Here is a 25,591-nt window from a genome sequence, read left to right as displayed (position 1 = left end):
CTTAGGAGTGCCATCGTTCCCTTTTCAGCTACTCAGAGCTGCTTTTCAGGAGATAAACTTCTAAGTCGTGTACTGTGCATGTAGCTGCTTTTCATCAATCAGACAGAGTGGTGGGTGGTACTGACCTCCAGCCCGGCGCATCATTTCCCCCCGGGCTCCGATGCCCCTCAGTAGGGAGTCCTCCAGCTGCATCTTGGCCTGCTGGGACTTCTGTAAGGCCTGCGTGCTCACCTTATCACTGCTCCGCTTCCCCTGCACAACACACACACAATGCGTGAAGGCATGCACGCACAAACACAGTGAGAATAACACACACACAATGCGTGAAGGCATGCACGCACAAACACAGTGAGAATAACACACACATTTCTGTCCTATTTACAGACGTAATTAGGCATATACACCATGCAGGGCGCAGATACACTTACCCTGTACTCAAAGCAGGAAACACAGATGGTGAGTAGTTCTAGCAGTCTGTTGAGCTGTGCTGAGGGCATGTCTACAGTCCAGCGCTGGATCAGACTCCTCTCAGCGTTCTTCATCACCCACAGGAAACACAGCAGCAGGTTACGACTGGTCTCTGCTGACAGGGTGGCCACTGCCTTAGCAGACTGCTACAGAGGAGAGAGACAGAGACATACTGTATACTTTAGAGTGGACAGAGACATACTGTATACTTTAGAGTGGTCAGAGACATACTGTATACTTTAGAGTGGACAGAGACATACTGTATACTTTAGAGTGGTCAGAGACATACTGTATACTTTAGAGTGGACAGAGACATACTGTATACTTTAGAGTGGACAGAAACATACTGTATACTTTAGAGTGGACAGAGACATACTGTATACTTTAGAGTGGTCAGAGACATACTGTATACTTTAGAGTGGTCAGAGACATACTGTATACTTTAGAGTGGACAGAGACATACTGTATACTTTAGAGTGGACAGAGACATACTGTATACTTTAGAGTGGACAGAGACATACTGTAGTATAGTGTGGTTTATGGGTTCTTGTATTTTATTGGGATCCCAATTAGCCGCAGCCAAGGCTCTCCACTACTACATGTAATTCAGAGGTTGAGTTTGATGAATATTCCATACAGACCAGTGATTGATGTCTACCATTGAGTAACACTATTACACAGAGTTAATTGGGACCTCTGATGAAGACAACCATTAAACTCCTACTGATTCCATAGATGCTATTACTCAAGTGGCAGGCTTAAGGCCTCGACTTGTGTTCAATGTCAATATGTTAAACACTTTTCAAAACTGTTAAAAAAAATAACGCATTGTGCATAGGGCATACATCCATCTTGCACAGACAAAGTATAATAGGAGAGACAGAGGGAGGGTGTTATGTGGCTGTGTGGTTGCCGTGGCTACATTTGATGGATATGTGTGTCTCTCAGCACAGCCCAGTTCACTTATGATGATAATTCCTGCCCATAAAGCATCTCCCAGGGTGTGTGCGTGTGTGCGTGCGCGTGTGAGAGAGATAGAGGAATAGAGAAAGAGAGCTGGCATCTCCTAATGGATGGTGTGTGTGTCTGCTTCCGACAGCTCATCAGTCTACCTCACAGCAGCACACCTACTACACCACCGCCCTCTTGTGGATGCGTGCACACACACTCACACTCACACTCACACACACACACACACACACACAGCAAGGAATTTACTACTCTAGTTGAAATTGTGAATTAATCATTTTAAAAAGCTAACTTAATCCAGGTCTGATGGAGGAACCCAAACATACAGTATGTGCTTGGAGGTGAAAGAAGAGAGTCCTACTGATACAAAACCATGGCAACATTCCTACAGCCTTACCACAGACGCCATGGAAGCCAGGGCATTCCTCGCCAAGGTGTTGAAGGGATTGCCGGCGATTGCCATAGCAATAGACTGATTAATGGGCGGGATGTTGTCGGGGTCTTCGTCTGACCCTCCGGTCTTGCTCTTCCCTCCGCGAGCCTCGGACACTACGGAGACACACAAGAGTCAAATACACAGATTAGAAGTTACCAGGAGATACAGAGGTTGAAAGGGGATAACCTTTGAAGGGGAGACTATGGTGGGGAGTCTCATTTGTTGAGAGCAAAGATTTTTGGGGTATTTTATTTGGATCCCCATTAGCTGTTGCAAAAGCAGCAGCTACTCTTCCTGGGGTCCACACAAAACATGAAACATGATACAGAATGACATAATACAGAACATCAATAGACAAGAACAGCTCAACGACAGAGCTACGTAAAAAAAAATTAAAGGCACACGCAGCCTACATATCCAATACATACACACACTATCTAGAACAAATAGGGGAGAGGCGTTACTCTGCAAGGTGTTGCTTATCTATTTTTTAAACCGGGTTTGCTGTTTATTTGAGCAATATGAGATTGAAGGAAGTTCCATGCAATAAGGGCTCTATATAATACTGTACGCTTTCTTGAACTTGTTCTGGGTTTGGGAACTGTGAAAAGACCCCTGGTGGCATGTCCGGTGGGGTAAGTGTGTGTGTCAGAGCTGTGTGTAAGTTGACTATGCAAACAATTTGGGATTTTCAACACATTGTTTCTTATTAAAAGAAGAAGTGATGCAGTCATTCATATCAGCCCCATGATTACAATTAATAGCAAAACGTGCCGCTCTGATCTGGACCAGCTGCAGCTTAACTAGGTCTTTCCTTGCAGCACTGGTCCACACGACTGGACAATAATCAAGATAAGACAAAACTAGAGCCTGAAGGACTTGCGTTTGGAGTGTGGTGTCAAACAACAGCAGAGCATCTCTTTATTACAGCCAGACCTCTCCCCATTTTTACCACTATTACATCTATATGTTTTGACCATGACAGTGTACAATCTAAGGTAATGCCAAGTCATTTAGTCTCCTCAACTTGTTCAACAGCCACACTGTTCATTACCAGATTCAGCCGAGGTCTATAACTTAAGGAATGATTTGTACCAAATACAATGCTCTTAGTTTTAGTGATGTTCAGGACCAGTTTATTACTGGCCACCTATTCCAAAACTGACTGCAACTCTTTGTTAAGGGTTTCAGTGACTTCATTAGCTGTGTTTACACACATGCTTTGTTTAATGCCAGTGGCAGGTCATTGGTAAAAATAGAAAAGTGTAGAGGGCCTAGAGAGCTGCCCTGCAGTACACCACACTTTACATCTTTGACATTAGAGAAGCTTCCATTAAAGAAAACCCTCTGAGTTCTATTAGATAGATAGCTCTGAATCCATGATTGTTACCACTCAGCCACGGCCCTGAACCCAACGCTCTCTAAACACAGTTCACATCAACCCAGTTCCAAACCAATCAACCAACTCCTTAGCCAGACTCTACATTAAGTCCCAATGGGCAGGGTATAGGTGTGGGTATGGGATGTGGCCAGGTCAGTACCTGTGAAGTCCAGGTAGTTGATGGAATCAATGATGATGCCCACCAGGGGGAGGTAGAGAGTGGCCACCTTGGCCCGGACGTCAGGACGGGTACAGCGCTGGTCCAGGTCATGTGCACACAGCAGACTGTAGGTGGCGTTGATGGCCTTCTTCTGGACCTTACCCCTACACACACACAATCTTATAAGCACACACGTATTTTTGTTTGTGTCAGTGTGTAGTTGACAGACCCCTCACACTCCATGTCACAGTTTCCTGAGATAGTGGGCAGTGAGGTGTTGTGTGTGTGTGTACCAACCCCTCTGACTCCATGTCCAGTGCAGCGCTGAGCTCAGTGAGCAGTAGACCAGCGAGGTAGTGCTGCTGTTTAAACTCCTGGGACAGCTCAAACAGCCCCAGGATCCTCTGCTCCTGGAAACTACAGGAACTGGAGCTCTGCAGAGAGAAAGAGGCCAGAGAGAGAGAGAGCGAGCGAGACGGGGGAGGAGAGAGAGCGAGCGAGACGGGGGAGGAGAGAGAGAGAGAGAGAGAGAGAGACGGGGAAGGAGAGAGAGAGAGAGAGAGAGAGACGGGGAGCAGAGAGAGAGAGAGAGAGAGGGGGAGCAGAGAGAGAGAGAGAGAGAGGGGGAGCAGAGAGAGAGAGAGAGGAGCAGAGAGAGAGAGAGAGAGACGGGGAGCAGAGAGAGAGAGAGAGAGAGACGGGGAGCAGAGAGAGAGAGAGAGAGACGGGGAGCAGAGAGAGCGAGACGAAGGAGGAGAGAGAGAGACGAAGGAGGAGAGAGAGAGAGAGACGGGGGAGGAGAGAGAGAGAGACGGGAGAGGAGAGAGAGAGAGACGGGAGAGGAGAGAGAGAGACGGGAGGAGAGAGAGAGAGGGAGAGAGGGAGAGGGAGAGGAGAGAGAGAGAGGGGAGAGGAGAGAGAGAGAGAGACGGGGGAGGAGAGAGAGAGAGACGGGGGAGGAGAGAGAGAGAGACGGGGGAGGAGAGAGACGGGAGAGGAGAGAGAGAGAGACGGGAGAGGAGAGAGAGAGAGACGGGAGAGGAGAGAGAGAGAGACGGGAGGAGAGAGACGGGAGAGGAGAGAGAGAGAGAGAGACGGGGGAGGAGAGAGAGAGACGGAAGAGGAGGGAGAGAGAGACGGGAGAGGAGGGCGAGAGAGAGACGGGAGAGGAGAGAGAGAGAGAGAGAGAGAGGGAGGGAGGAGAGAGAGAGAGAGAGAGAGACGGGGGAGGAGAGAGAGAGAGACGGGAGAGGAGGGAGAGAGAGAGGGAGAGGAGGGCGAGAGAGACGGGGGAGGAGAGAGAGAGAGACGGGAGAGGAGAGAGAGAGAGACGGGGGAGGAGAGAGAGAGAGAGACGGGAGAGGAGAGAGAGAGAGAGACGGGAGAGGAGAGAGAGAGAGAGAGGGGGGGGAGGAGGAGAGACGGGGGAGGGAGAGAGAGAGACGGGGGAGGGAGAGAGAGAGAGAGAGAGACGGGGGAGGAGAGAGAGAGAGGGAGGGAGAGGAGAGAGAGAGAGAGAGAGAGACGGGGGGGGGGAGAGAGAGAGAGAGAGAGAGAGACGGGGGAGGAGAGAGAGAGAGACGGGGGAGGAGAGAGAGAGAGAGAGACGGGGGAGGAGAGAGAGAGAGAGAGAGACGGGGGAGGAGAGAGAGAGAGAGACGGGGGAGAGAGAGAGAGAGAGAGACAGGGGAGGAGAGAGAGAGAGACGGGGGAGGAGAGAGAGAGAGAGACGGGGGAGGAGAGAAAGAGAGAGATGGGGGAGGAGAGAGAGAAAGAGAGATGGGGAGGAGAGAGAGAAAGAGAGATGGGGAGGAGAGAGAGAAAGAGAGATGGGGAGGAGAGAGAGAAAGAGAGATGGGGAGGAGAGAGAGAGAAAGAGAGATGGGGAGGAGAGAGAGAGAAAGAGAGATGGGGAGGAGAGAGAGAGATGAGGGAGAGAGAGTGAAAGAGACGGGGGAGAGAGAGAAGGGAAAGGGAGATGGGTGAGAGAGAGAGAGATGGAGGAGAGTGAAAGAGAGAAAGATGGAGGAGAGTGAAAGAGAGAAAGAGGTTGGAATATAAAAGGAGAGAAAGTATTTAAAGCCAGAGAGAGAGAACCCACCTTACTTAAACATACTACACTATAACCTAAAATCCCAAAGCCAGGTGAGTGCTGGAGACTGGTCAATATGATTTTGACTGACGTGCAAACTGACCTGTGAGGAGATGGATGGGCATGGAGAGACGGGTGCAGAGGCAGGGCTACTGAAGTAAAGGCTGAGGTTGAGGTAGTGCTCGTGACTGCACAGGATACGCAGGAACTCCAATCGCATGCTTATCAGGGTTGGCATGGAAACGGTCTTTGTCGACATCTGGAGGGGGGGGATAGGTCAAGGTCAGGTTAGGTTATTGACATGGGATATGGTCAGACACATATCAGAGTCTGGAATTGGTCACCTCCTTTATAATTATGCAGTGCCAACATCCTTCATGCAACTACCATGTAACTACCATATTTTGTAGTGCCTTATGGTTAGGGTAGTGCCTTATGGTTAGGGTAGTGCCTTATGGTTAGGGTAGTGCCTTATGGTTAGGGTAGCGTCTTGCGGTTAGGGCAGCGTCTTGCGGTTAGGGCAGCGTCTTGCGGTTAGGGCAGCGTCTTGCGGTTAGGGCAGCGTCTTGCGGTTAGGGTAGCGTCTTACGGTTAGGGTAGCGTCTTACGGTTAGGGTAGCGTCTTACGGTTAGGGTAGCGTCTTACGGTTAGGGTAGCGTCTTACGGTTAGGGTAGCGTCTTACGGTTAGGGTAGCGTCTTGTGGTTAGGGTAGCGTCTTGTGTTTAGGGTAGCGTCTTGTGTTTAGGGTAGCGTCTTGTGTTTAGGGTAGCGTCTTATGGTTAGTGTAGCGTCTTATGGTTAGGGTAGCGTCTTGCGGTTAGGGTAGCGTCTTGTGTTTAGGGTAGCGTCTTGTGTTTAGGGTAGCGTCTTGTGTTTAGGGTAGCGTCTTGTGGTTAGGGTAGCGTCTTGTGGTTAGGGTAGCGTCTTGTGGTTAGGGTAGCGTCTTGTGGTTAGGGTAGCGTCTTGTGGTTAGGGTAGCGTCTTGTGGTTAGGGTAGCGTCTTGTGTTTAGGGTAGCGTCTTGTGGTTAGGGTAGCGTCTTATGGTTAGTGTAGCGTCTTATGGTTAGGGTAGCGTCTTATGGTTAGTGTAGCGTCTTATGGTTAGTGTAGCGTCTTATGGTTAGGGTAGCGTCTTGCGGTTAGGATAGTATATTGTTGTAGTGACCTGGTTGCAGTAGTTTTTGACCAAGATGAAGACAAAGCCTCGGTCCATTAGAGACAGCAGGTCATACAGAAAGAAGGCCAGGCTGATGTTCACCTTCTCTGCCTGCTCCAACTCCTAACAACAACAAAAACAAACAAAAACATGATTTCAGTTAAAAACAGCCAATGGTCTCCTTAGAAACATCAGGATAAAAAATTAAAAGCAAACTGCATTAAGTGATGATTTGATAGATTGGGTCTCTAAAAAAGTGTTTGTAAGTCTACTAAAGGCTCATAATGACATCATTACCAACCTTCTGCTGTTTGACCAGGATGGTCCCTATCTCAGCAGTAACCACAGAGACAATGGTTGTGACATCATCTTTGAAGCGGTCTGAGAAGCGGCTCCTGCGAGGGACGTCTTGCTTCTCCAGCTGAGACACATGCTGGGCCATGCTCTTCACCTGGACACACACACGCACACACACACACACACACACACACACACACACACACACACACACACACACACACACACACACACACACACACACACACACTTAAGCTAAAAATGCTAGAGCTTCTTTGCCATTCAAGTAAATAGATTAGGAACATAAACATTAGGAACATCTACTCTTTCCATGACAGACTGACCAGGTGAATCCAGGTGAAAGCTATGATCCCATATTGAAGTCACTTGTTAAATCCACTTCAAATCAGTGTAGATGAAGGGGAGGAGACAGGTTAAAGAAATATTTTGAGACATAGATTGTGTATGTGTTCCATTCAGATGGTAAATGGTCAAGACATAAGATTTAAGTGACTTTGAACGGGGTATGGTAGTAGGTGCCAGGCGCACCGGTTTGAGTGTGTCAACTGCAACACTACTGGGTTTTTCACGCTCAACCGTTTTCTATGTGTATTAACAATGGTCCACCACCCAAAGGACATCCAGACAACGGGAGGCCAGTGGTTGAAAACAGGTCATTGATGAAAAATGACAAAAGAGGTTGACATGAATTGTGCAGAGCAGCAGGCAGGCTACTGTTAGTCAACTGACAGTCCAGTACAACATTGGTTGAATGCACAACTTGTCATACCTTGACACGAATGGGGTATGGCAGAATGGGGTATATATGGGAGAATGGGGTATATATGGCAGAATGGGGTATATATGGCAGAATGGGGTATATATGGCAGAATGGGGTATATATGGCAGAATGGGGTATATATGGCAGAATGGGGTATATATGGCAGAATGGGACGTGGCAGAATGGGACGTGGCAGAATGGGGCGTGGCAGAATGGGGCGTGGCAGAATGGGGCGTGGCAGAATGGGACGTGGCAGAATGGGACGTGGCAGAATGGGACGTGGCAGAATGGGGGACGGCAGAATGGGGTATATATATGGCAGAATGGGGTATATATGGCAGAATGGGACGTGGCAGAATGGGACGTGGCAGAATGGGGCGTGGCAGAATGGGGCGTGGCAGAATGGGGCGTGGCAGAATGGGGCGTGGCAGAATGGGACGTGGCAGAATGGGACGTGGCAGAATGGGACGTGGCAGAATGAGACGTGGCAGAATGAGACGTGGCAGAATGGGGGACGGCAGAATGGGATATATATATGGCAGAATGGGGTATATATATGGCAGAATGGGGTATATATGGCAGAATGGGGTATATATGGCAGAATGGGCCGTGGCAGAATGGGACGTGGCAGAATGGGACGTGGCAGAATGGGACGTGGCAGAATGAGACGTGGCAGAATGAGACGTGGCAGAATGGGGTGTGGCAGAATGGGGGACGGCAGAATGGGATATATATATGGCAGAATGGGGTATATATATGGCAGAATGGGGTATATATGGCAGAATGGGGTATATATGGCAGAATGGGGTATATATGGCAGAATGGGGCGTGGCCGAATGGGGCGTGGCAGAATGGGGCGTGGCAGAATGGGGCGTGGCAGAATGGGACGTGGCAGAATGGGACGTGGCAGAATGGGACGTGGCAGAATGGGACGTGGCAGAATGGGGTATGGCAGAATGGGGTATGGCAGAATGGGGGACGGCAGAATGAGGGACGGCAGAATGGGCTATGGCAGAATGGGGTATGGCAGAATGGGGTATATATATGGCAGAATGGGGTATATATATGGCAGAATGGGGTATATATGGCAGAATGGGGTATGGCAGAATGGGGTATGGCAGAATGGGGGACGGCAGAATGGGGGACGGCAGAATGGGATATGGCAGAATGGGGTATGGCAGAATGGGGTATATATGGCAGAATGGGGTATATATGGCAGAATGGGGTATGGCAGAATGGGGTATGGCAGAATGGGAGATGGCAGAATGGGGGACGGCAGAATGGGATATGGCAGAATGGGGTATGGCAGAATGGGGTATATATGGCAGAATGGGGTATATATGGCAGAATGGGGTATGGCAGAATGGGGTATGGCAGAATGGGGTATGGCAGAATGGGGTATGGCAGAATGGGGTATGGCAGAATGAGTATGGCAGAATGAGTATGGCAGAATGAGTATGGCAGAATGGGTTATGGCAGAATGGGTTATGGCAGCTGCGTTCCATATCTTTCAGCAGAAAGCCACGAAAATGCGGTTGCAGTGGGCTAAGAAACTAAAACAGTGGACAGTGGAGAATTAGAAAAACATTGCTGGATCATACTAGGGTATGGAGAAAACCACGAGTACGTGCGTCCATCATGCCGCGTGTCAACATTACAGGCTGGTGGTGGTGTGGGGTGTGTTTTCAGGGCATACATTGGGCCCCTGATAAGTGGAGCAGCATTTGAATGCCACAGGATATCTGAACATCATCGCCAATCAGGTGCATCCCTTCATGACAGCAGTGTATCCGTCTGCAAATACATTTTTTCAGCAGAATAATGCCCCACGCCACAAGGCTAGGATTGTCCAGGAATGGTTCCACAAACATGACAGTGAATTCAGTTTACTGCAGTGGCCTGCCCAGTCACCAGATCTCAATCCAATTGATCATCTGTGGGATGAGACGGAACGAGCTGTTCAGAGTAGAGATCCACTACCAGCCAACTTGACACTGCTGTAGGAAGCATTGGAGTCAACATGGGCCAGCATCCCTGTGGAACTCATTCGATACCTTGCAGAGTCCATGCCCTAATAAATTGAGGCTGTTCTGAGGGCAAAAGGGGATGCAACTCAATATTAGGGAGGCTTCCTAATGTTTGTACATTCAGAGTATATTGAACACACTCACCAACAGTTCAAAGAAGAACCAGGCATATTTATATGCGTTCTCTCTGCAGACTCCTGTGCTGACCACAATCTGTAGAGCCAACTCTTCATGGAACTGCTGTCAAAGGAGAAAAAGAGCCTTGGGTCACTACCACCACTAATACAGTAGTGTCTGGTAACCTACATGTAGAACACAGTGTACTACTTCAAAGGACCACATCAATCCTGGACTATCTCAGTGTTCTAGCGGATGACTTCTTAAAAGAAAAGTACAACCTATACGTTAGAGAGAAAGAGAGATTAGAGAGAGGGAGAGAGACTCAGACAGACCGACAGATGTATTTACTGACTGAATGACGGACTGACTGCTGGTGCCACAGTCCTCAGTTCAACACAAACCAGAGTTAGTCAAATGCACTGTGACCCAGCCAGTGAAATCTGATACAGCATTTCAAAGGGTCTGGTCTTATTTGAACATGGCAAACACAAGAACAGCGCCTCAAAACAGAGTGATTTTGAAATGCACGCACACACACACACACACACGTTTAATCTCTGTTAAATCTTTGTGACTGTGTAGACCCACAGTTCAATGCCATGTTCAGGTTCTATTTCACATACTCGTGTGGTTCGCTCTGACATCAGTGAAATCCACATCACATTATCTGTTACAGATTTAACATTTTACTGGCTGCCATGTAACATCCTACTTCGACATTTATAGAACCTTCTACTCAGAATGCAAATGAGGATGATTTGGTCAGTGTTTGGCCAGTATGGGGTGGCAGGTAACCTAGTGGTTCTAGTGTTGGGCCAGTAACCGAAAGGTTGCTAGATCGAATCCCTGAGCTGACAAGTTAAAAGTCTGTCATTCTGCCCCTGAACAAGGCAGTTAACCCACTGTTCCTAGGCAGTCATTGTGAATAAGAATTTTTTCTTAACTGACTTGCCTTGATAAAGAAAATATGAAAGATACTTTATGGAAGTCTACATGCTACAGTATGTGATCTGGTCTGCTCAGTGCCACACTGCCCTCTGCTGGTGACTGTTGGCATCACAGAGGTGAATAAAGACATTTATTCCCGGGATCTTTCTGGTAAAATTTACTTTTCTGTTGGAGGGCCGGGTCCCGCCCGTAGAGCTCTGAGGGTGGCTGCTCACATCCACATAGGTCGACATACGACTGCCTGGGTTGTTCTGGCCCTGAGGGAGAGGACAGCAACAACAAGGTGGTCATGAAGAATCTGAGTCTGACTGGACTATCTGGACTATTGTAGCTTCAGACACACAGAGACAAACAGATGTGGTGTGTGGGTCCCAAATGGCACTCCGTTTCCTAAATAGTGCACTACCTTTGACCATGGTCCATGGAGAGCAATTTGGAAATCAGACATGGTTTTAGTTGGCCAAAACCAGTGAGTCTACACTGCAGCCATAGACCCAGGGGTTATCAAAAAAAGCCTTGAAGGTACTGATGTGTTGTAAACCAACAAACAGTCAGAGGCTATGCTAGAGGATGTAGCTACAGTATCAACATGTGTTTGTGGCAGGCTCATGAGAGGATGTTCATTGACTCTGTTTGTGGCAGGCTCATGACAGAGGATGTTCATTGACTCTCTGTTTGTGGCAGACTCATGACAGAGGATGTTCATTGACTCTGTGTTTGACAGAGGATGTTCATTGACTCTGTGTTTGTGGCAGGCTCATGACAGAGGATGTTCATTGACTCTGTGACAGGCTCATGACAGAGGATGTTCATTGACTCTGTGTTTGTGGCAGGCTCATGACAGAGGATGTTCATTGACTCTCTGTTTGTGACAGGCTCATGACAGAGGATGTTCATTGACTCTCTGTTTGTGGCAGGCTCATGACAGAGGATGTTCATTGACTCTCTGTTTGTGGCAGGAGGATGTTCATGACAGAGGATGTTCATTGACTCTGTGACAGGCTCATGACAGATGTTCATTGATTGACTGTGTTTTGTGGTTTGTGGCAGGCTCATGTTGTTCATTGACTCTCTGTTTGTGGCAGGCTCATGACAGAGGATGTTCATTGACTCTGTTTGTGACAGGCTCATGACAGAGGATGTTCATTGACTCTGTGACAGGCTCATGACAGAGGATGTTCATTGACTCTGTGTTTGACAGAGGATGTTCATTGACTCTCTGTTTGTGACAGGCTCATGACAGAGGATGTTCATTGACTCTCTGTTTGTGACAGGCTCATGACAGAGGATGTTCATTGACTCTCTGTTTGTGACAGGCTCATGACAGAGGATGTTCATTGACTCTCTGTTTGTGACAGGCTCATGACAGAGGATGTTCATTGACTCTCTGTTTGTGGCAGGCTCATGACAGAGGATGTTCATTGACTCTGTGACAGGCTCATGACAGAGGATGTTCATTGACTCTGTGACAGGCTCATGACAGAGGATGTTCATTGACTCTGTGACAGGCTCATGACAGAGGATGTTCATTGATTCTGTGACAGGCTCATGACAGAGGATGTTCATTGACTCTGTGTTTGTGGCAGGCTCATGACAGAGGATGTTCATTGACTCTCTGTTTGTGGCAGGCTCATGACAGAGGATGTTCATTGACTCTCTGTTTGTGACAGGCTCATGACAGAGGATGTTCATTGACTCTCTGTTTGTGACAGGCTCATGACAGAGGATGTTCATTGACTCTGTGTTTTTGGCAGGCTCATGTCAGAGGATGTTCATGGACTCTGATTGTGGCAGGCTCATGACAGAGGATGTTCATTGACTCTCTGTTTGTGACAGGCTCATGACAGAGGATGTTCATTGATTCTGTGACAGGCTCATGACAGAGGATGTTCATTGACTCTCTGTTTGTGACAGGCTCATGACAGAGGATGTTCATTGACTCTCTGTTTGTGGCAGGCTCATGACAGAGGATGTTCATTGACTCTGTGTTTGTGGCAGGTTCATGACAGAGGATGTTCATTGACTCTGTGACAGAGGATGTTCATTGACTCTGTGACAGGCTCATGACAGAGGATGTTCATTGACTCTGTGACAGGCTCATGACAGAGGATGTTCATTGACTCTCTGTTTGTGGCAGGCTCATGACAGAGGATGTTCATTGACTCTCTGTTTGTGGCAGGCTCATGACAGAGGATGTTCATTGACTCTGTGACAGGCTCATGACAGAGGATGTTCATTGACTCTGTGACAGGCTCATGACAGAGGATGTTCATTGACTGTGACAGGCTCATGACAGAGGATGTTCATTGACTCTGTGTTTGTGGCAGGCTCATGACAGAGGATGTTCATTGACTCTGTGACAGGCTCATGACAGAGGATGTTCATTGACTCTGTGTTTGTGACAGGCTCATGACAGAGGATGTTCATTGACTATGTGTTTGTGGCAGGCTCATGACAGAGGATGTTCATTGACTCTCTGTTTGTGGCAGGCTCATGACAGAGGATGTTCATTGACTCTCTGTTTGTGGCAGGCTCATGACAGAGGATGTTCATTGACTCTGTGTTTGTGGCAGGCTCATGAGAGGATGTTCATTGACTCTGTTTGTGACAGGCTCATGACAGAGGATGTTCATTGACTCTCTGTTTGTGACAGGCTCATGACAGAGGATGTTCATTGACTCTGTGTTTGTGGCAGGCTCATGTCAGAGGATGTTCATTGACTCTCTGTGACAGGCTTGACAGAGGATGTTCATTGACTCTCTGTGACAGGCTCATGACAGAGGATGTTCATTGACTCTCTGTGTTTGTGGCAGGCTCATGAGAGGATGTTCATTGACTCTCTGTTTGTGGCAGGCTCATGACAGAGGATGTTCATTGACTCTGTGTTTGTGACAGGCTCATGACAGAGGATGTTCATTGACTATGTGTTTGTGGCAGGTTCATGACAGAGGATTTCATTGACTATGTGTTTGTGGCAGGCTCATGACAGAGGATGTTCATTGACTCTCTGTTTGTGGCAGGCTCATGACAGAGGATGTTCATTGACTCTCTGTGACAGGCTCATGACAGAGGATGTTCATTGACTCTCTGTGACAGGCTCATGACAGAGGATGTTCATTGACTCTCTGTGACAGGCTCATGACAGAGGATGTTCATTGACTGTCTTTTGACTCTGTGACAGGCTCAGTGTTCATTGACTCTGCAGACAGGCTCATGACAGAGGATGTTCATTGACTCTGTGACAGGCTCATGATAGAGGATGTTCCTCTGTGACAGGCTTTGATAAGGATGTTCATTGACTCTGTCTTTAGTGTAGAGATTCACAAGTTAAAAGGATACTTTGGGATTTTGGAATTGAAGCCTTTTATCTACTTCTCCAGAGTCCGATGAACACGTGGATTTCATTTGTATGTCTGTGTGCAGTTTGAAGGAAGTTGCTCACTTAGCGCAATTACTAACTAGCTTTAAAGGAATGACTGGAAGTCTATGGTAACAGCTAGCATGCTCAGTGTCCTTTAAGAGGAGACAAAGTGTGAGCAGTGGACTCTGGGATTGAACATCCAGTGTTACCCACTCAACCACGACCCTGTATCTGTTGCAGTACCTTAGCTGACAGGACGTTTTTCACCTCTGCGTCTTCTGCAGTGTGTGGGGCAGGGATATCAGGGTTGCTGCTGCTGCGGAGCCGGGACTGCAGTAACATGGTACCTACTGTGGTGGCCGAGGCCCGCCCCATAGTACTGTAGCGGCCCTCAGTGGGAGGTACCACACCCCCTGGACCTGGGCACACAGGGGAGAACCATGTCACTTAATGATCGACCTGAACGCCACACTTCACCTGCACACTGAAGAAGGTCATTAAGTTGAAACTTTATGCAACAACGTTTTGCTTGCGGACCCATCACACGATCTGGTTCTCTTTATCCACAGGTGTTACGCACCAACCACACTTTTGGGAGAGCATGACGGTCCTCTATTGAGAACCTTGTCACTGGCATGATCTACCTGGTTACACTTTACCTTAGTTGCACAGATCTGCACTCCTATAGCATTGTATTGATGTAATTACACAGTTCCCCTTCATTTCAGTGACATCTGTTTCATGCAACGTATCTACAGTTCGGGTGTTCAGCTGAGCACATTCCTGTAGCGCAGGAATGTCCATTCTCTTCACAAGTTAGACTGTCCATACAGTCACATCACCATGACAACGTGTCCGGTGGTTCCTTCCTACCTGTGTTAAGGAGCTCATTGGAGTCAGGCAGACGGAACACCCAGTACAGGTATGTTGCTAGGAGACCGTTCCTGCCCTGCTGGTCCCTGGCCAACTCCTGGCTGTTGTGGAGACTGTTGACGATTGACACCACTGACTCAAACGCTATCTGGGCCAGGTTGGCTAGGAAATAAAACACACACACAGTTAGTTACAACAAAACACGTCTCAAACATATCAGGTCAGACTACTTGTCTGTCTGAAAGCCCTGGTGACATGTCCCTATAGGTACCCGTCTGTTTGAAAGCCCTGGTGACATGTCCCTATAGGTACCCGTCTGTTTGAAAGCCCTGGTGACATGTCCCTATAGGTACCAGTCTGTCTGAAAGCCCTGGTGACATGTCCCTATAGGTACCCGTCTGTCTGAAAGCCCTGGTGACATGTCCCTATAGGTACCCGTCTGTCTGAAAGCCCTGGTGACATGTCCCTATAGGTACCCGTCTGTCTGAAAGCCCTGGTGACATGTCCCTATAGGTACCCGTCTGTCTGAAAGCCCTGGTGACATGTCCCTATAGGTACCAGTCTGTCTGAAAGCCCTGGTGACATGTCCCTATAGGTACCCGTCTGTCTGAAAGCCCTGGTGACATGTCCCTATAGGTACCCATCTGTCTGAAAGCCCTGGTGACATGTCCCTATAGGTACCAGTCTGTCTGAAAGCCCTGGTGACATGTCCCTATAGGTACCCATCTGTCTGAAAGCCCTGGTGACATGTCCCTATAGGTACCCGTCTGTCTGAAAGCCCTGGTGACATGTCCCTATAGGTACCCGTCTGTCTGAAAGCCCTGGTGACATGTCCCTATAGGTACCCGTCTGTCTGAAAGCCCTGGTGACATGTCCCTATAGGTACCCGTCTGTCTGAAAGCCCTGGTGACATGTCCCTATAGGTACCAGTCTGTCTGAAAGCCCTGGTGACATGTCCCTATAGGTACCCGTCTGTCTGAAAGCCCTGGTGACATGTCCCTATAGGTACCAGTCTGTCTGAAAGCCCTGGTGACATGTCCCTATAGGTACCAGTCTGTCTGAAAGCCCTGGTGACATGTCCCTATAGGTACCCGTCTGTCTGAAAGCCCTGGTGACATGTCCCTATAGGTACCCGTCTGTCTGAAAGCCCTGGTGACATGTCCCTATTGTTACCCGTCTGTCTGAAAGCCCTGGTGACATGTCCCTATAGGTACCCGTCTGTCTGAAAGCCCTGGTGACATGTCCCTATAGGTACCCGTCTGTCTGAAAGCCCTGGTGACATGTCCCTATAGGTACCCGTCTGTCTGAAAGCCCTGGTGACATGTCCCTATAGGTACCCGTCTGTCTGAAAGCCCTGGTGACATGTCCCTATAGGTACCAGTCTGTCTGAAAGCCCTGGTGACATGTCCCTATAGGTACCAGTCTGTCTGAAAGCCCTGGTGACATGTCCCTATAGGTACCCGTCTGTCTGAAAGCCCTGGTGACATGTCCCTATAGGTACCCGTCTGTCTGAAAGCCCTGGTGACATGTCCCTATAGGTACCCGTCTGTCTGAAAGCCCTGGTGACATGTCCCTATAGGTACCCGTCTGTCTGAAAGCCCTGGTGACATGTCCCTATAGGTACCCGTCTGTCTGAAAGCCCTGGTGACATGTCCCTATAGGTACCTGTTTGTCCAGCGATGACCATGGGCTGCATGATGAGGGTGAACAGTTTATCTAAGACCAGATGGAGATAGAGGACCAGAGGTTCTAGTCTGGAGGACGACAGGGAGATGATGCTCAGCTTCAGCTCATGCTCCAGCTTGTTCTCCGGAATCTTCTCTTCCCGAACCCGGAGAGGGAACGTCACTCCGCCCTCCAGGGCATGGCACAATGTGAAGAAACGTTCCAAGTGGTTGTCCTGGGGAGGGGTGGGGTAAATAAATGACTACATAAAGGTGTGTGTGTGTGTGTGTGTGTGTGTGTGTGTGTGTGTGTTAGACTTACCTGTGTGTGTACTGAGGACACAGCCTGTATCTCCAGGTTGAAAACTCCTTTGTGACTTTCCATCCACTTGACTGGAGGAACCTGAGGGGTAATCCTCTGCAGAGAGAAAGATTGGCATATTAAGAACCTGAGGGAGAATGTTCTGCAGAGAGCCCTGCAGAGAGAGAGGGGGGGGGGTGTTCTGCAGAGAGTAGAGGGGTCTGTTCTGCAGAGAGAGGGGGATGTTCTGCAGAGAGATGTTCTGCAGAGAGTAGGGGGGGATGTTCTGCAGAAGAGGGGGATGTTCTGCAGAGACATGTTCTGCAGAGAGGGGGGTGTTCTGCAGAGAGCCCTGGAGACATGGGAGGGATGTTCTGCAGAGAGAGGGGGCAGATGTTCTGCAGAGAGCCCTGGTGTTCTGCAGAGAGAGGGGGGATGTTCTGCAGAGAGGGGGGGATGTTCTGCAGAGAGAGGTTCTGGGATGTTCTGCAGAGAGTACCCGGGATGTTCTGCAGAAGCCCTGGTGATGTTCTGCAGAGAGAGGGGGGATGTTCTGCAGAAGCCCTGGGACATGTTCTGCAGAGAGAGGGGGGGGGTGTTCTGCAGAAGCCCTGGGGGGATGTTCTGCAGAGAGAGGGGGATGTTCTGCAGAGAGAGGGGGGATGTTCTGCAGAGAGAGGGGGGGGGATGTCTGTCAGGGGGGGGATGTTCTGCAGAGAGAGGGGGGATGTTCTGCAGAGAGGGGGGATGTTCTGCAGAGAGAGGGGGGATGTTCTGCAGAGAGAGGGGGGATGTTCTGCAGAGAGGGGGGATGTTCTGCAGAGAGAGGGGACATTCTGCAGAGAGAGGGGGATGTTCTGCAGAGAGCCCTGGGGGATGTTCTGCAGAGAGAGGGGATGTTCTGCAGAGAGCCCTGGGGATGTTCTGCAGAGAGGGGGGGATGTTCTGCAGAGAGAGGGGATGTTCTGCAGAGAGAGGGGGATGTTCTGCTGAAAGGGGGTGATGTTCTGCAGAGAGTACCCGTTCTGCAGAAGGGGGGGATGTTCTGCAGGTGACATGTTCTGCAGAGAGGGGGGGATGTTCTGCAGAGAGCCCTGGGACATGTTCTGCAGAGAGAGGGGGGGATGTTCTGCAGAAGAGGGGGGATGTTCTGCAGAGAGAGGGGGATGTTCTGCAGAGAGAGGGGGGATGTTCTGCAGAGAGAGGGGGGATGTTCTGCAGAGAGAGGGGGTGACATGTCCTGCAGAGAGAGGGGGGGATGTCTGCAGAGAGTCTGGGGATGTTCTGCAGAGATGTCCCTATAGGGATGTTCTGCAGAGAGAGGGGGGATGTTCTGCAGAGAGAGGGGGATGTTCTGCAGAGAGAGGGGGGATGTTCTGCAGAGAGAGTATGTTCTGCAGAGAGAGGGGGATGTTCTGCAGAGAGGGGGGGGGGATGTTCTGCAGAGAGGGGGATGTTCTGCAGAGCCCTGGGATGTTCTGCAGAGAGAGGGGGGATGTTCTGCAGAGAGAGGGGGGATGTTCTGCAGAGAGAGGGGGGTGTTCTGCAGAAGCCCTGGGGACATGTTCTGCAGAGAGAGGGGGGATGTTCTGCAGAGAGAGGGGGATGTTCTGCAGAGAGAGGGGGGGATGTTCTGCAGAAGCCCTGGGGGATGTTCTGCAGAGAGAGGGGGATGTTCTGCAGAGAGCCCTGGGGGGGATGTTCTGCAGAGAGAGGGGATGTTCTGCAGAGAGAGGGGGATGTTCTGCAGAGAGAGTTCTGGGGATGTTCTGCAGAGAGAGGGGGATGTTCTGCAGAGAGAGGGGGATGTTCTGCAGAGAGAGGGGGATGTTCTGCAGAGAGAGGGGGGATGTTCTGCAGAGAGAGGGGGGATGTTCTGCAGAGAGGGGGGGATGTTCTGCAGAGAGAGGGGGATGTTCTGCAGAGAGAGGGGGGATGTTCTGCAGAGAGAGGGGGATGTTCTGCAGAGAGAGGGGGGGGATGTTCTGCAGAGAGAGGGGGGATGTTCTGCAGAGAGAGGGGGGGATGTTCTGCAGAGAGAGGGGGATGTTCTGCAGAGAGGGGGGGATGTTCTGCAGAGAGAGGGGGGATGTTCTGCAGAGAGAGGGGGATGTTCTGCAGAGAGAGGGGGGATGTTCTGCAGAGAGAGGGGGGATGTTCTGCAGAGAGAGGGGGGGGATGTTCTGCAGAGAGAGGGGGGATGTTCTGCAGAGAGAGGGGGATGTTCTGCAGAGAGGGGGGGGATGTTCTGCAGAGAGGGGGGGGGGATGTTCTGCAGAGAGAGGGGGGGGAGAGGGGGGATGTTCTGCAGAGAGAGGGGGGATGTTCTGCAGAGAGGGGGGATGTTCTGCAGAGAGAGGGGGATGTTCTGCAGAGAGAGGGGGGATGTTCTGCAGAGAGGGGGGATGTTCTGCAGAGAGAGGGGGATGTTCTGCAGAGAGAGGGGGATGTTCTGCAGAGAGAGGGGGGATGTTCTGCAGAGAGAGGGGGATGTTCTGCAGAGAGGGGGATGTTCTGCAGAGAGAGGGGGATGTTCTGCAGAGAGAGGGGGGGGATGTTCTGCAGAGAGAGGGGGGATGTTCTGCAGAGAGAGGGGGATGTTCTGCAGAGAGAGGGGGGGGATGTTCTGCAGAGAGAGGGGGATGTTCTGCAGAGAGAGGGGGGGGATGTTCTGCAGAGAGAGGGGGATGTTCTGCAGAGAGAGGGGGGATGTTCTGCAGAGAGAGGGGGGATGTTCTGCAGAGAGAGGGGGGATGTTCTGCAGAGAGGGGGGGATGTTCTGCAGAGAGGGGGGGATGTTCTGCAGAGAGAGGGGGATGTTCTGCAGAGAGAGGGGGATGTTCTGCAGAGAGAGGGGGGATGTTCTGCAGAGAGTTCTGCAGAGGGGGGATGTTCTGTTCTGCAGAGAGAGGGGGGATGTTCTGCAGAGAGAGGGGGGGGATGTTCTGCAGAGAGAGGGGGGATGTTCTGCAGAGAGAGGGGGGATGTTCTGCAGAGAGAGGGGGGGATGTTCTGCAGAGAGAGGGGGATGTTCTGCAGAGAGAGGGGGGATGTTCTGCAGAGAGAGGGGGATGTTCTGCAGAGAGAGGGGGGATGTTCTGCAGAGAGAGGGGGATGTTCTGCAGAGAGAAAGAGGGGGATGTTCTGCAGAGAGAGGGGGATGTTCTGCAGAGAGAGGGGGATGTTCTGCAGAGAGAGGGGGGATGTTCTGCAGAGAGAGGGGGGATGTTCTGCAGAGAGAGGGGGATGTTCTGCAGAGAGTTCTGGGGAGGGGGGGGATGTTCTGCAGAGAGAGGGGGGATGTTCTGCAGAGAGAGGGGGGATGTTCTGCAGAGAGAGGGGGATGTTCTGCAGAGAGAGGGGGATGTTCTGCAGAGAGAGGGGGGGATGTTCTGCAGAGAGGGGGGGATGGGGGATGTTCTGCAGAGAGAGGGGGGATGTTCTGCAGAGAGAGGGGGGATGTTCTGCAGAGAGAGGGGGGATGTTCTGCAGAGAGAGGGGGATGTTCTGCAGAGAGAGGGGGGATGTTCTGCAGAGAGTTTCTGCAGAGAGAGGGGATGTTCTGCAGAGAGAGGGGGGGGATGTTCTGCAGAGAGAGGGGGATGTTCTGCAGAGAGAGGGGGATGTTCTGCAGAGAGAGGGGGGATGTTCTGCAGAGAGGGGGGATGTTCTGCAGAGAGGGGGGGGGTTCTGCAGAGAGAGTTCTGCAGAGGGATGTTCTGCAGAGAGAGGGGGATGTTCTGCAGAGAGAGGGGGATGTTCTGCAGAGAGAGGGGGGGATGTTCTGCAGAGAGAGAGGGGGATGTTCTGCAGAGAGAGGGGGGATGTTCTGCAGAGAGAGGGGGGATGTTCTGCAGAGAGAGGGGGGGATGTTCTGCAGAGAGAGGGGGGATGTTCTGCAGAGAGAGGGGGATGTTCTGCAGAGAGAGGGGGGTGTTCTGCAGAGAGAGGGGGGGGATGTTCTGCAGAGAGAGGGGGGATGTTCTGCAGAGAGAGGGGGGATGTTCTGCAGAGAGAGGGGGATGTTCTGCAGAGAGAGGGGGGGATGTTCTGCAGAGAGAGGGGGGGATGTTCTGCAGAGAGAGGGGGGATGTTCTGCAGAGAGAGGGGGGGATGTTCTGCAGAGAGAGGGGGGGATGTTCTGCAGAGAGTTCTGCAGGAGGGGGATGTTCTGCAGAGAGAGGGGGATGTTCTGCAGAGAGAGGGGGATGTTCTGCAGAGAGAGGGGGGATGTTCTGCAGAGAGAGGGGGGATGTTCTGCAGAGAGAGGGGGGATGTTCTGCAGAGAGAGGGGGATGTTCTGCAGAGAGAGGGGGGATGTTCTGCAGAGAGAGGGGGATGTTCTGCAGAGAGAGGGGGATGTTCTGCAGAGAGAGGGGGGGATGTTCTGCAGAGAGAGGGGGGGATGTTCTGCAGAGAGAGGGGGGATGTTCTGCAGAGAGAGGGGGATGTTCTGCAGAGAGAGGGGGGGGGATGTTCTGCAGAGAGAGGGGGATGTTCTGCAGAGAGAGTGTCTGCAGAGAGAGGGGGATGTTCTGCAGAGAGAGATGTTCTGCAGAGAGAGGGGGGATGTTCTGCAGAGAGAGGGGGGGATGTTCTGCAGAGAGAGGGGGATGTTCTGCAGAGAGAGGGGGATGTTCTGCAGAGAGAGGGGGATGTTCTGCAGAGAGAGGGGGATGTTCTGCAGAGAGAGGGGGGATGTTCTGCAGAGAGAGGGGGATGTTCTGCAGAGAGGGGGGATGTTCTGCAGAGAGGGGGGGGATGTTCTGCAGAGAGGGGGGATGTTCTGCAGAGAGAGGGGGATGTTCTGCAGAGAGAGGGGGATGTTCAAGAGAGGGGGATGTTCTGCAGAGAGGGGGGATGTTCTGCAGAGAGAGGGGAGGGGGATGTTCTGCAGAGAGAGGGGGATGTTCTGCAGAGAGGGGGGGGATGTTCTGCAGAGAGAGGGGGATGTTCTGCAGAGAGAGGGGGGGATGTTCTGCAGAGAGATTCTGATGTTCTGCAGAGAGAGGGGGGATGTTCTGCAGAGAGAGGGGGATGTTCTGCAGAGAGAGGGGGATGTTCTGCAGAGAGAGGGGGGGATGTTCTGCAGAGAGAGGGGGATGTTCTGCAGAGAGAGGGGGGATGTTCTGCAGAGAGAGGGGGGATGTTCTGCAGAGAGAGGGGGGGATGTTCTGCAGAGAGAGGGGGATGTTCTGCAGAGAGAGGGGGATGTTCTGCAGAGAGAGTTCTGGGGGATGTTCTGCAGAGAGAGGGGGATGTTCTGCAGAGAGAGGGGGATGTTCTGCAGAGAGAGGGGGATGTTCTGCAGAGAGAGGGGGATGTTCTGCAGAGAGAGGGGGATGTTCTGCAGAGAGAATGTTCTGCAGGGATGTTTCTGCAGAGAGAGGGGGATGTTCTGCAGAGATGTCATGTCTGTTGCCATCTAAACCCAATCAATAAATCAGTACATCAACAAATGTATTGAAAGTGATATTTTCTCCCCAGGGGGAGCCACTCCACTCTTGACAATTTTTTGATACAACTTGTGTTAAACTGTTGTTTGGAGAATTGAAATGGCCAAATGAATGTTACCTCAGGTGAGTGCAGTGAGTAGTTAACAGGCAATCTGTCCAGGGCGATAGGGAGGCAGTACTGACCAGTCTGTAGTCTGTCAGTACTCAGTATAGGCAGCCACTACAGTACACAGAGGGATAAACAGAAGATCAGCCACAGCAAACATTGACAACGGACAAATACATACAGAGGACGCATCTACCTCGACACATCATTGAGAAGAAGTATATTGATCATAAATAACCAGCACCATGTTCAGTAGAGTATCTGCACGTTCAGATGAGACCAGGACCCATATTCATAAAGGCAGGGTTTACACAGGCAGCCTAATTCTGATCTTTTGTCAATCATTGGTCTTTTGACCAATCAGATTAGATTACACAGGCAGCCCCATTCTGGTCTTTCGCCCAAATATTAGCAAATAAACGCCGCCATTATGTCTCAGAGTTTGGAGTGCTGCTCTAGGATTAGTTTAGAATTTTAGATCACAGTGAATAAGATTGCTTGAACAGGGCAAACCTGATCCTAGATCAGCACTCCTACTGTGAGGCACTTTGTGAATATAGGCCCAGGTGAGACCAGGCATGAGGGGTCAGACTTACAGAGTAACCTATGAGTGTCTCACTGGCTCCAGTCTGGTTCTGTTTCTGTTGACAGCTGATGTGGTAGAATGTGAACAGCAGGTGGTGTCTCTCAGTCAGCCTGGCAGGCAGAGCCATCTTCACCTCCTCATAGAAGTCTGGAGACCTGAGGCACAGTCACATGGGACAGAGGTCAGAGACAACACAAAACAAAATGTTAGATTGTTATATTACAAAATGTAGCATGTTATGCCGTAGTTGTGTCATTGTAATTTAGCATGTAGTATTTAAAATAGCATCCACTTGCTTGTTATGGTACGTGACTGGGGTGTATACTTCCTGCACAAACTCAGGACCATTCGATTTCCCAAAAATGACCTACGAGGAAAAAGAAAGCAGAGTAAACTCAATGAAACCATGTTGTACAATGTCACAGCAACATGGGTGAACACTGTGTGTGTGTGTGTGTGTGTGCGTGCGTGGTGTGTGTGTGTGTGAGAGAGAGAGAGAAACTCACAGGCATCACACAGCTGGGGTCTTCTCCACTCATAAACTGGATTTTAATAGTGATATTCCTTCCTCCTGAAGTCAGCCTGTTGACAAAGTTGAGTCGCTGGGGGTATACATAGAGCAGGTTCCTGGAGAGAGAGCGAAAGGGAGGAAACGGGAGGAGAGAAGAGACAAAGTTGAGTCGCTGGGGGTATACATAGAGCAGGTTCCTGGAGAGAGCGAGCGAAGGGAGGGAAACATAGGGAGAGAGAAGAGACAAAGTTGAGTCGCTGGGGGTATACATAGAGCAGGTTCCTGGAGAGAGAGCGAAAGGGAGGGAAAAGGGAGAGAGAAGAGACAAAGTTGAGTCGCTGGGGGTATACATAGAGCAGGTTCCTGGAGAGAGAGCGAAAGGGAGGGAAACGGGAGAGAGAAGAGACAAAGTTGAGTCGCTGGGGGTATACATAGAGCAGGTTCCTGGAGAGAGAGCGAAAGGGAGGGAAACGGGAGAGAGAAGAGACAAAGTTGAGTCGCTGGGGGTATACATAGAGCAGGTTCCTGGAGAGAGAGCGAAAGGGAGGGAAAAGGGAGAGAGAAGAGACAAAGGGAGGAGGAGATGGTTATTTTTCTGTTTACAGCACTGCATACTCAAATGACTTCCTAATGATGAAAGGAATGATGTGGTCACTGTAGAGAGTACCAGGCGAGGACAAACTCGATCTCTCCTTCCTCCCAAAGTATGCACTTGTTCACTTCCCTTCACTGATTCGAAAACAAAATGACTGGTATAAGAAATATGGTGGAAACTCCCACAAGTTCATGCCTCCACAAATCAGCAGCCCAAGCCCTAAGTATAGTAAACGTCAGTGCCCAGAGTTCTTCCTGGTCAGGTGGTCAGGAAATGACCATCTTCTATCAACACCACAACTCCTATTCAGAGTTAGATGAAACACATCCATACTACACCACTAGATGGCACCCGGTGAAGCTAACACAAGCATGATATGACACAATACACCACGTGGGCCTGAAAACTAGTCTTACCAATGAACCAGATGTGGTGTGAACATTAGTGTGAGACTAAAAACTATGTAACAATGTAGTCATCTGTCCCGAGACAGGAGACACACTCTTAGGCTGTGTCCCAAACGGCACCCTGTTCCCTATATAGTGGACTACTTTTGAACAGAGCCCTATAGGGAATAGGGTGCCATTTGGGACACAGTGTTCATCTGGCGAGAAGTGAGGAGGAAGGAGTGAAATGTTGACAGCATTGGGGGTTGTGTCAGGTCAGACTGGTTGTAGAAGTCCCAGCAAACCTGTTCACGACATTGATGGAATATAGAAGGCCTGAAGCTACAGTATGTGCTGTGTTAAATACCTCCATGACTGTCTAACATGTGTAAAGCTCACATGAAGGGACATGTGTACATGGTGCTTAGCATGGAGACAGATACTACACTAGTAAGTCATGAACCTGGCCAACCTGTTTACACTGCTTGAAGCTATGTCCTATGGTAAATCCATGCAGTCAAACTAAAGCTTTGAGGAGAATATGCAGAATATGCAATATTCAAAAAGTGGTTTCAGGAGAATTGAGTGAGTGTACTAACCTGTAAATGCTTTTGTGCAGTCTGTGTGTGGTATGCATCGACACGTGTGTGTGTGTGTGTGCTTACCTGTAAGTGCTGTGTGGAACATAGACCTCGCTGGAGGGGAACTCCAACACCTCTTTGACAGGTCGGACGTTCTTCTCAGCCAGTGGTTTGACTGGGATCAGCTCAGTAGACAGACAGGCCACTGGGTTGTCATGGACCGGAGTCACATCCAGTCTTATTGTACCTAAAATAGATCAAGTCAAATACAGTCTGAAACTATGTTCATTCAGAATTATTCCAAAGTAAGTAAATATGAGAATGTTTTCAGTC

General features: G+C 50.1%; 1 protein-coding gene across 4 annotated transcripts in view; it reads right to left on the bottom strand.

The window, feature by feature from the left end:
• LOC135513864 (dedicator of cytokinesis protein 8-like) overlaps positions 1-25,591 on the bottom strand; it is a 137,392-nt gene that overhangs the window by 37,607 nt on the left and 74,194 nt on the right. For 3 of the 4 annotated variants that reach the window (XM_064936837.1, XM_064936841.1, XM_064936840.1), the window contains 19 exons: positions 25,343-25,505; positions 23,692-23,812; positions 23,482-23,552; positions 23,196-23,340; positions 22,612-22,713; positions 17,059-17,154; positions 16,738-16,972; positions 15,073-15,234; positions 14,443-14,618; positions 11,000-11,095; positions 9,915-10,010; positions 6,967-7,116; positions 6,675-6,788; positions 5,610-5,765; positions 3,712-3,848; positions 3,415-3,578; positions 1,835-1,986; positions 429-614; positions 126-252 (listed from right to left, as the gene is read on the bottom strand). In XM_064936837.1, the coding sequence (XP_064792909.1) occupies positions 126-252; positions 429-614; positions 1,835-1,986; positions 3,415-3,578; positions 3,712-3,848; positions 5,610-5,765; positions 6,675-6,788; positions 6,967-7,116; positions 9,915-10,010; positions 11,000-11,095; positions 14,443-14,618; positions 15,073-15,234; positions 16,738-16,972; positions 17,059-17,154; positions 22,612-22,713; positions 23,196-23,340; positions 23,482-23,552; positions 23,692-23,812; positions 25,343-25,505 (2,649 nt within the window). The remainder of the gene's footprint in view (positions 1-125; positions 253-428; positions 615-1,834; positions 1,987-3,414; positions 3,579-3,711; positions 3,849-5,609; positions 5,766-6,674; positions 6,789-6,966; positions 7,117-9,914; positions 10,011-10,999; positions 11,096-14,442; positions 14,619-15,072; positions 15,235-16,737; positions 16,973-17,058; positions 17,155-22,611; positions 22,714-23,195; positions 23,341-23,481; positions 23,553-23,691; positions 23,813-25,342; positions 25,506-25,591) is intronic. The other variant, XM_064936838.1, reaches the window with a different exon arrangement.

Source organism: Oncorhynchus masou, chromosome 25 (assembly GCF_036934945.1).
Source record: "Oncorhynchus masou masou isolate Uvic2021 chromosome 25, UVic_Omas_1.1, whole genome shotgun sequence".
Lineage (NCBI taxonomy): Eukaryota > Metazoa > Chordata > Actinopteri > Salmoniformes > Salmonidae > Oncorhynchus > Oncorhynchus masou.
The sequence above is the reverse complement of the archived record's forward strand: the minus strand, read 5'-3'. Positions and strand labels throughout refer to the sequence as shown.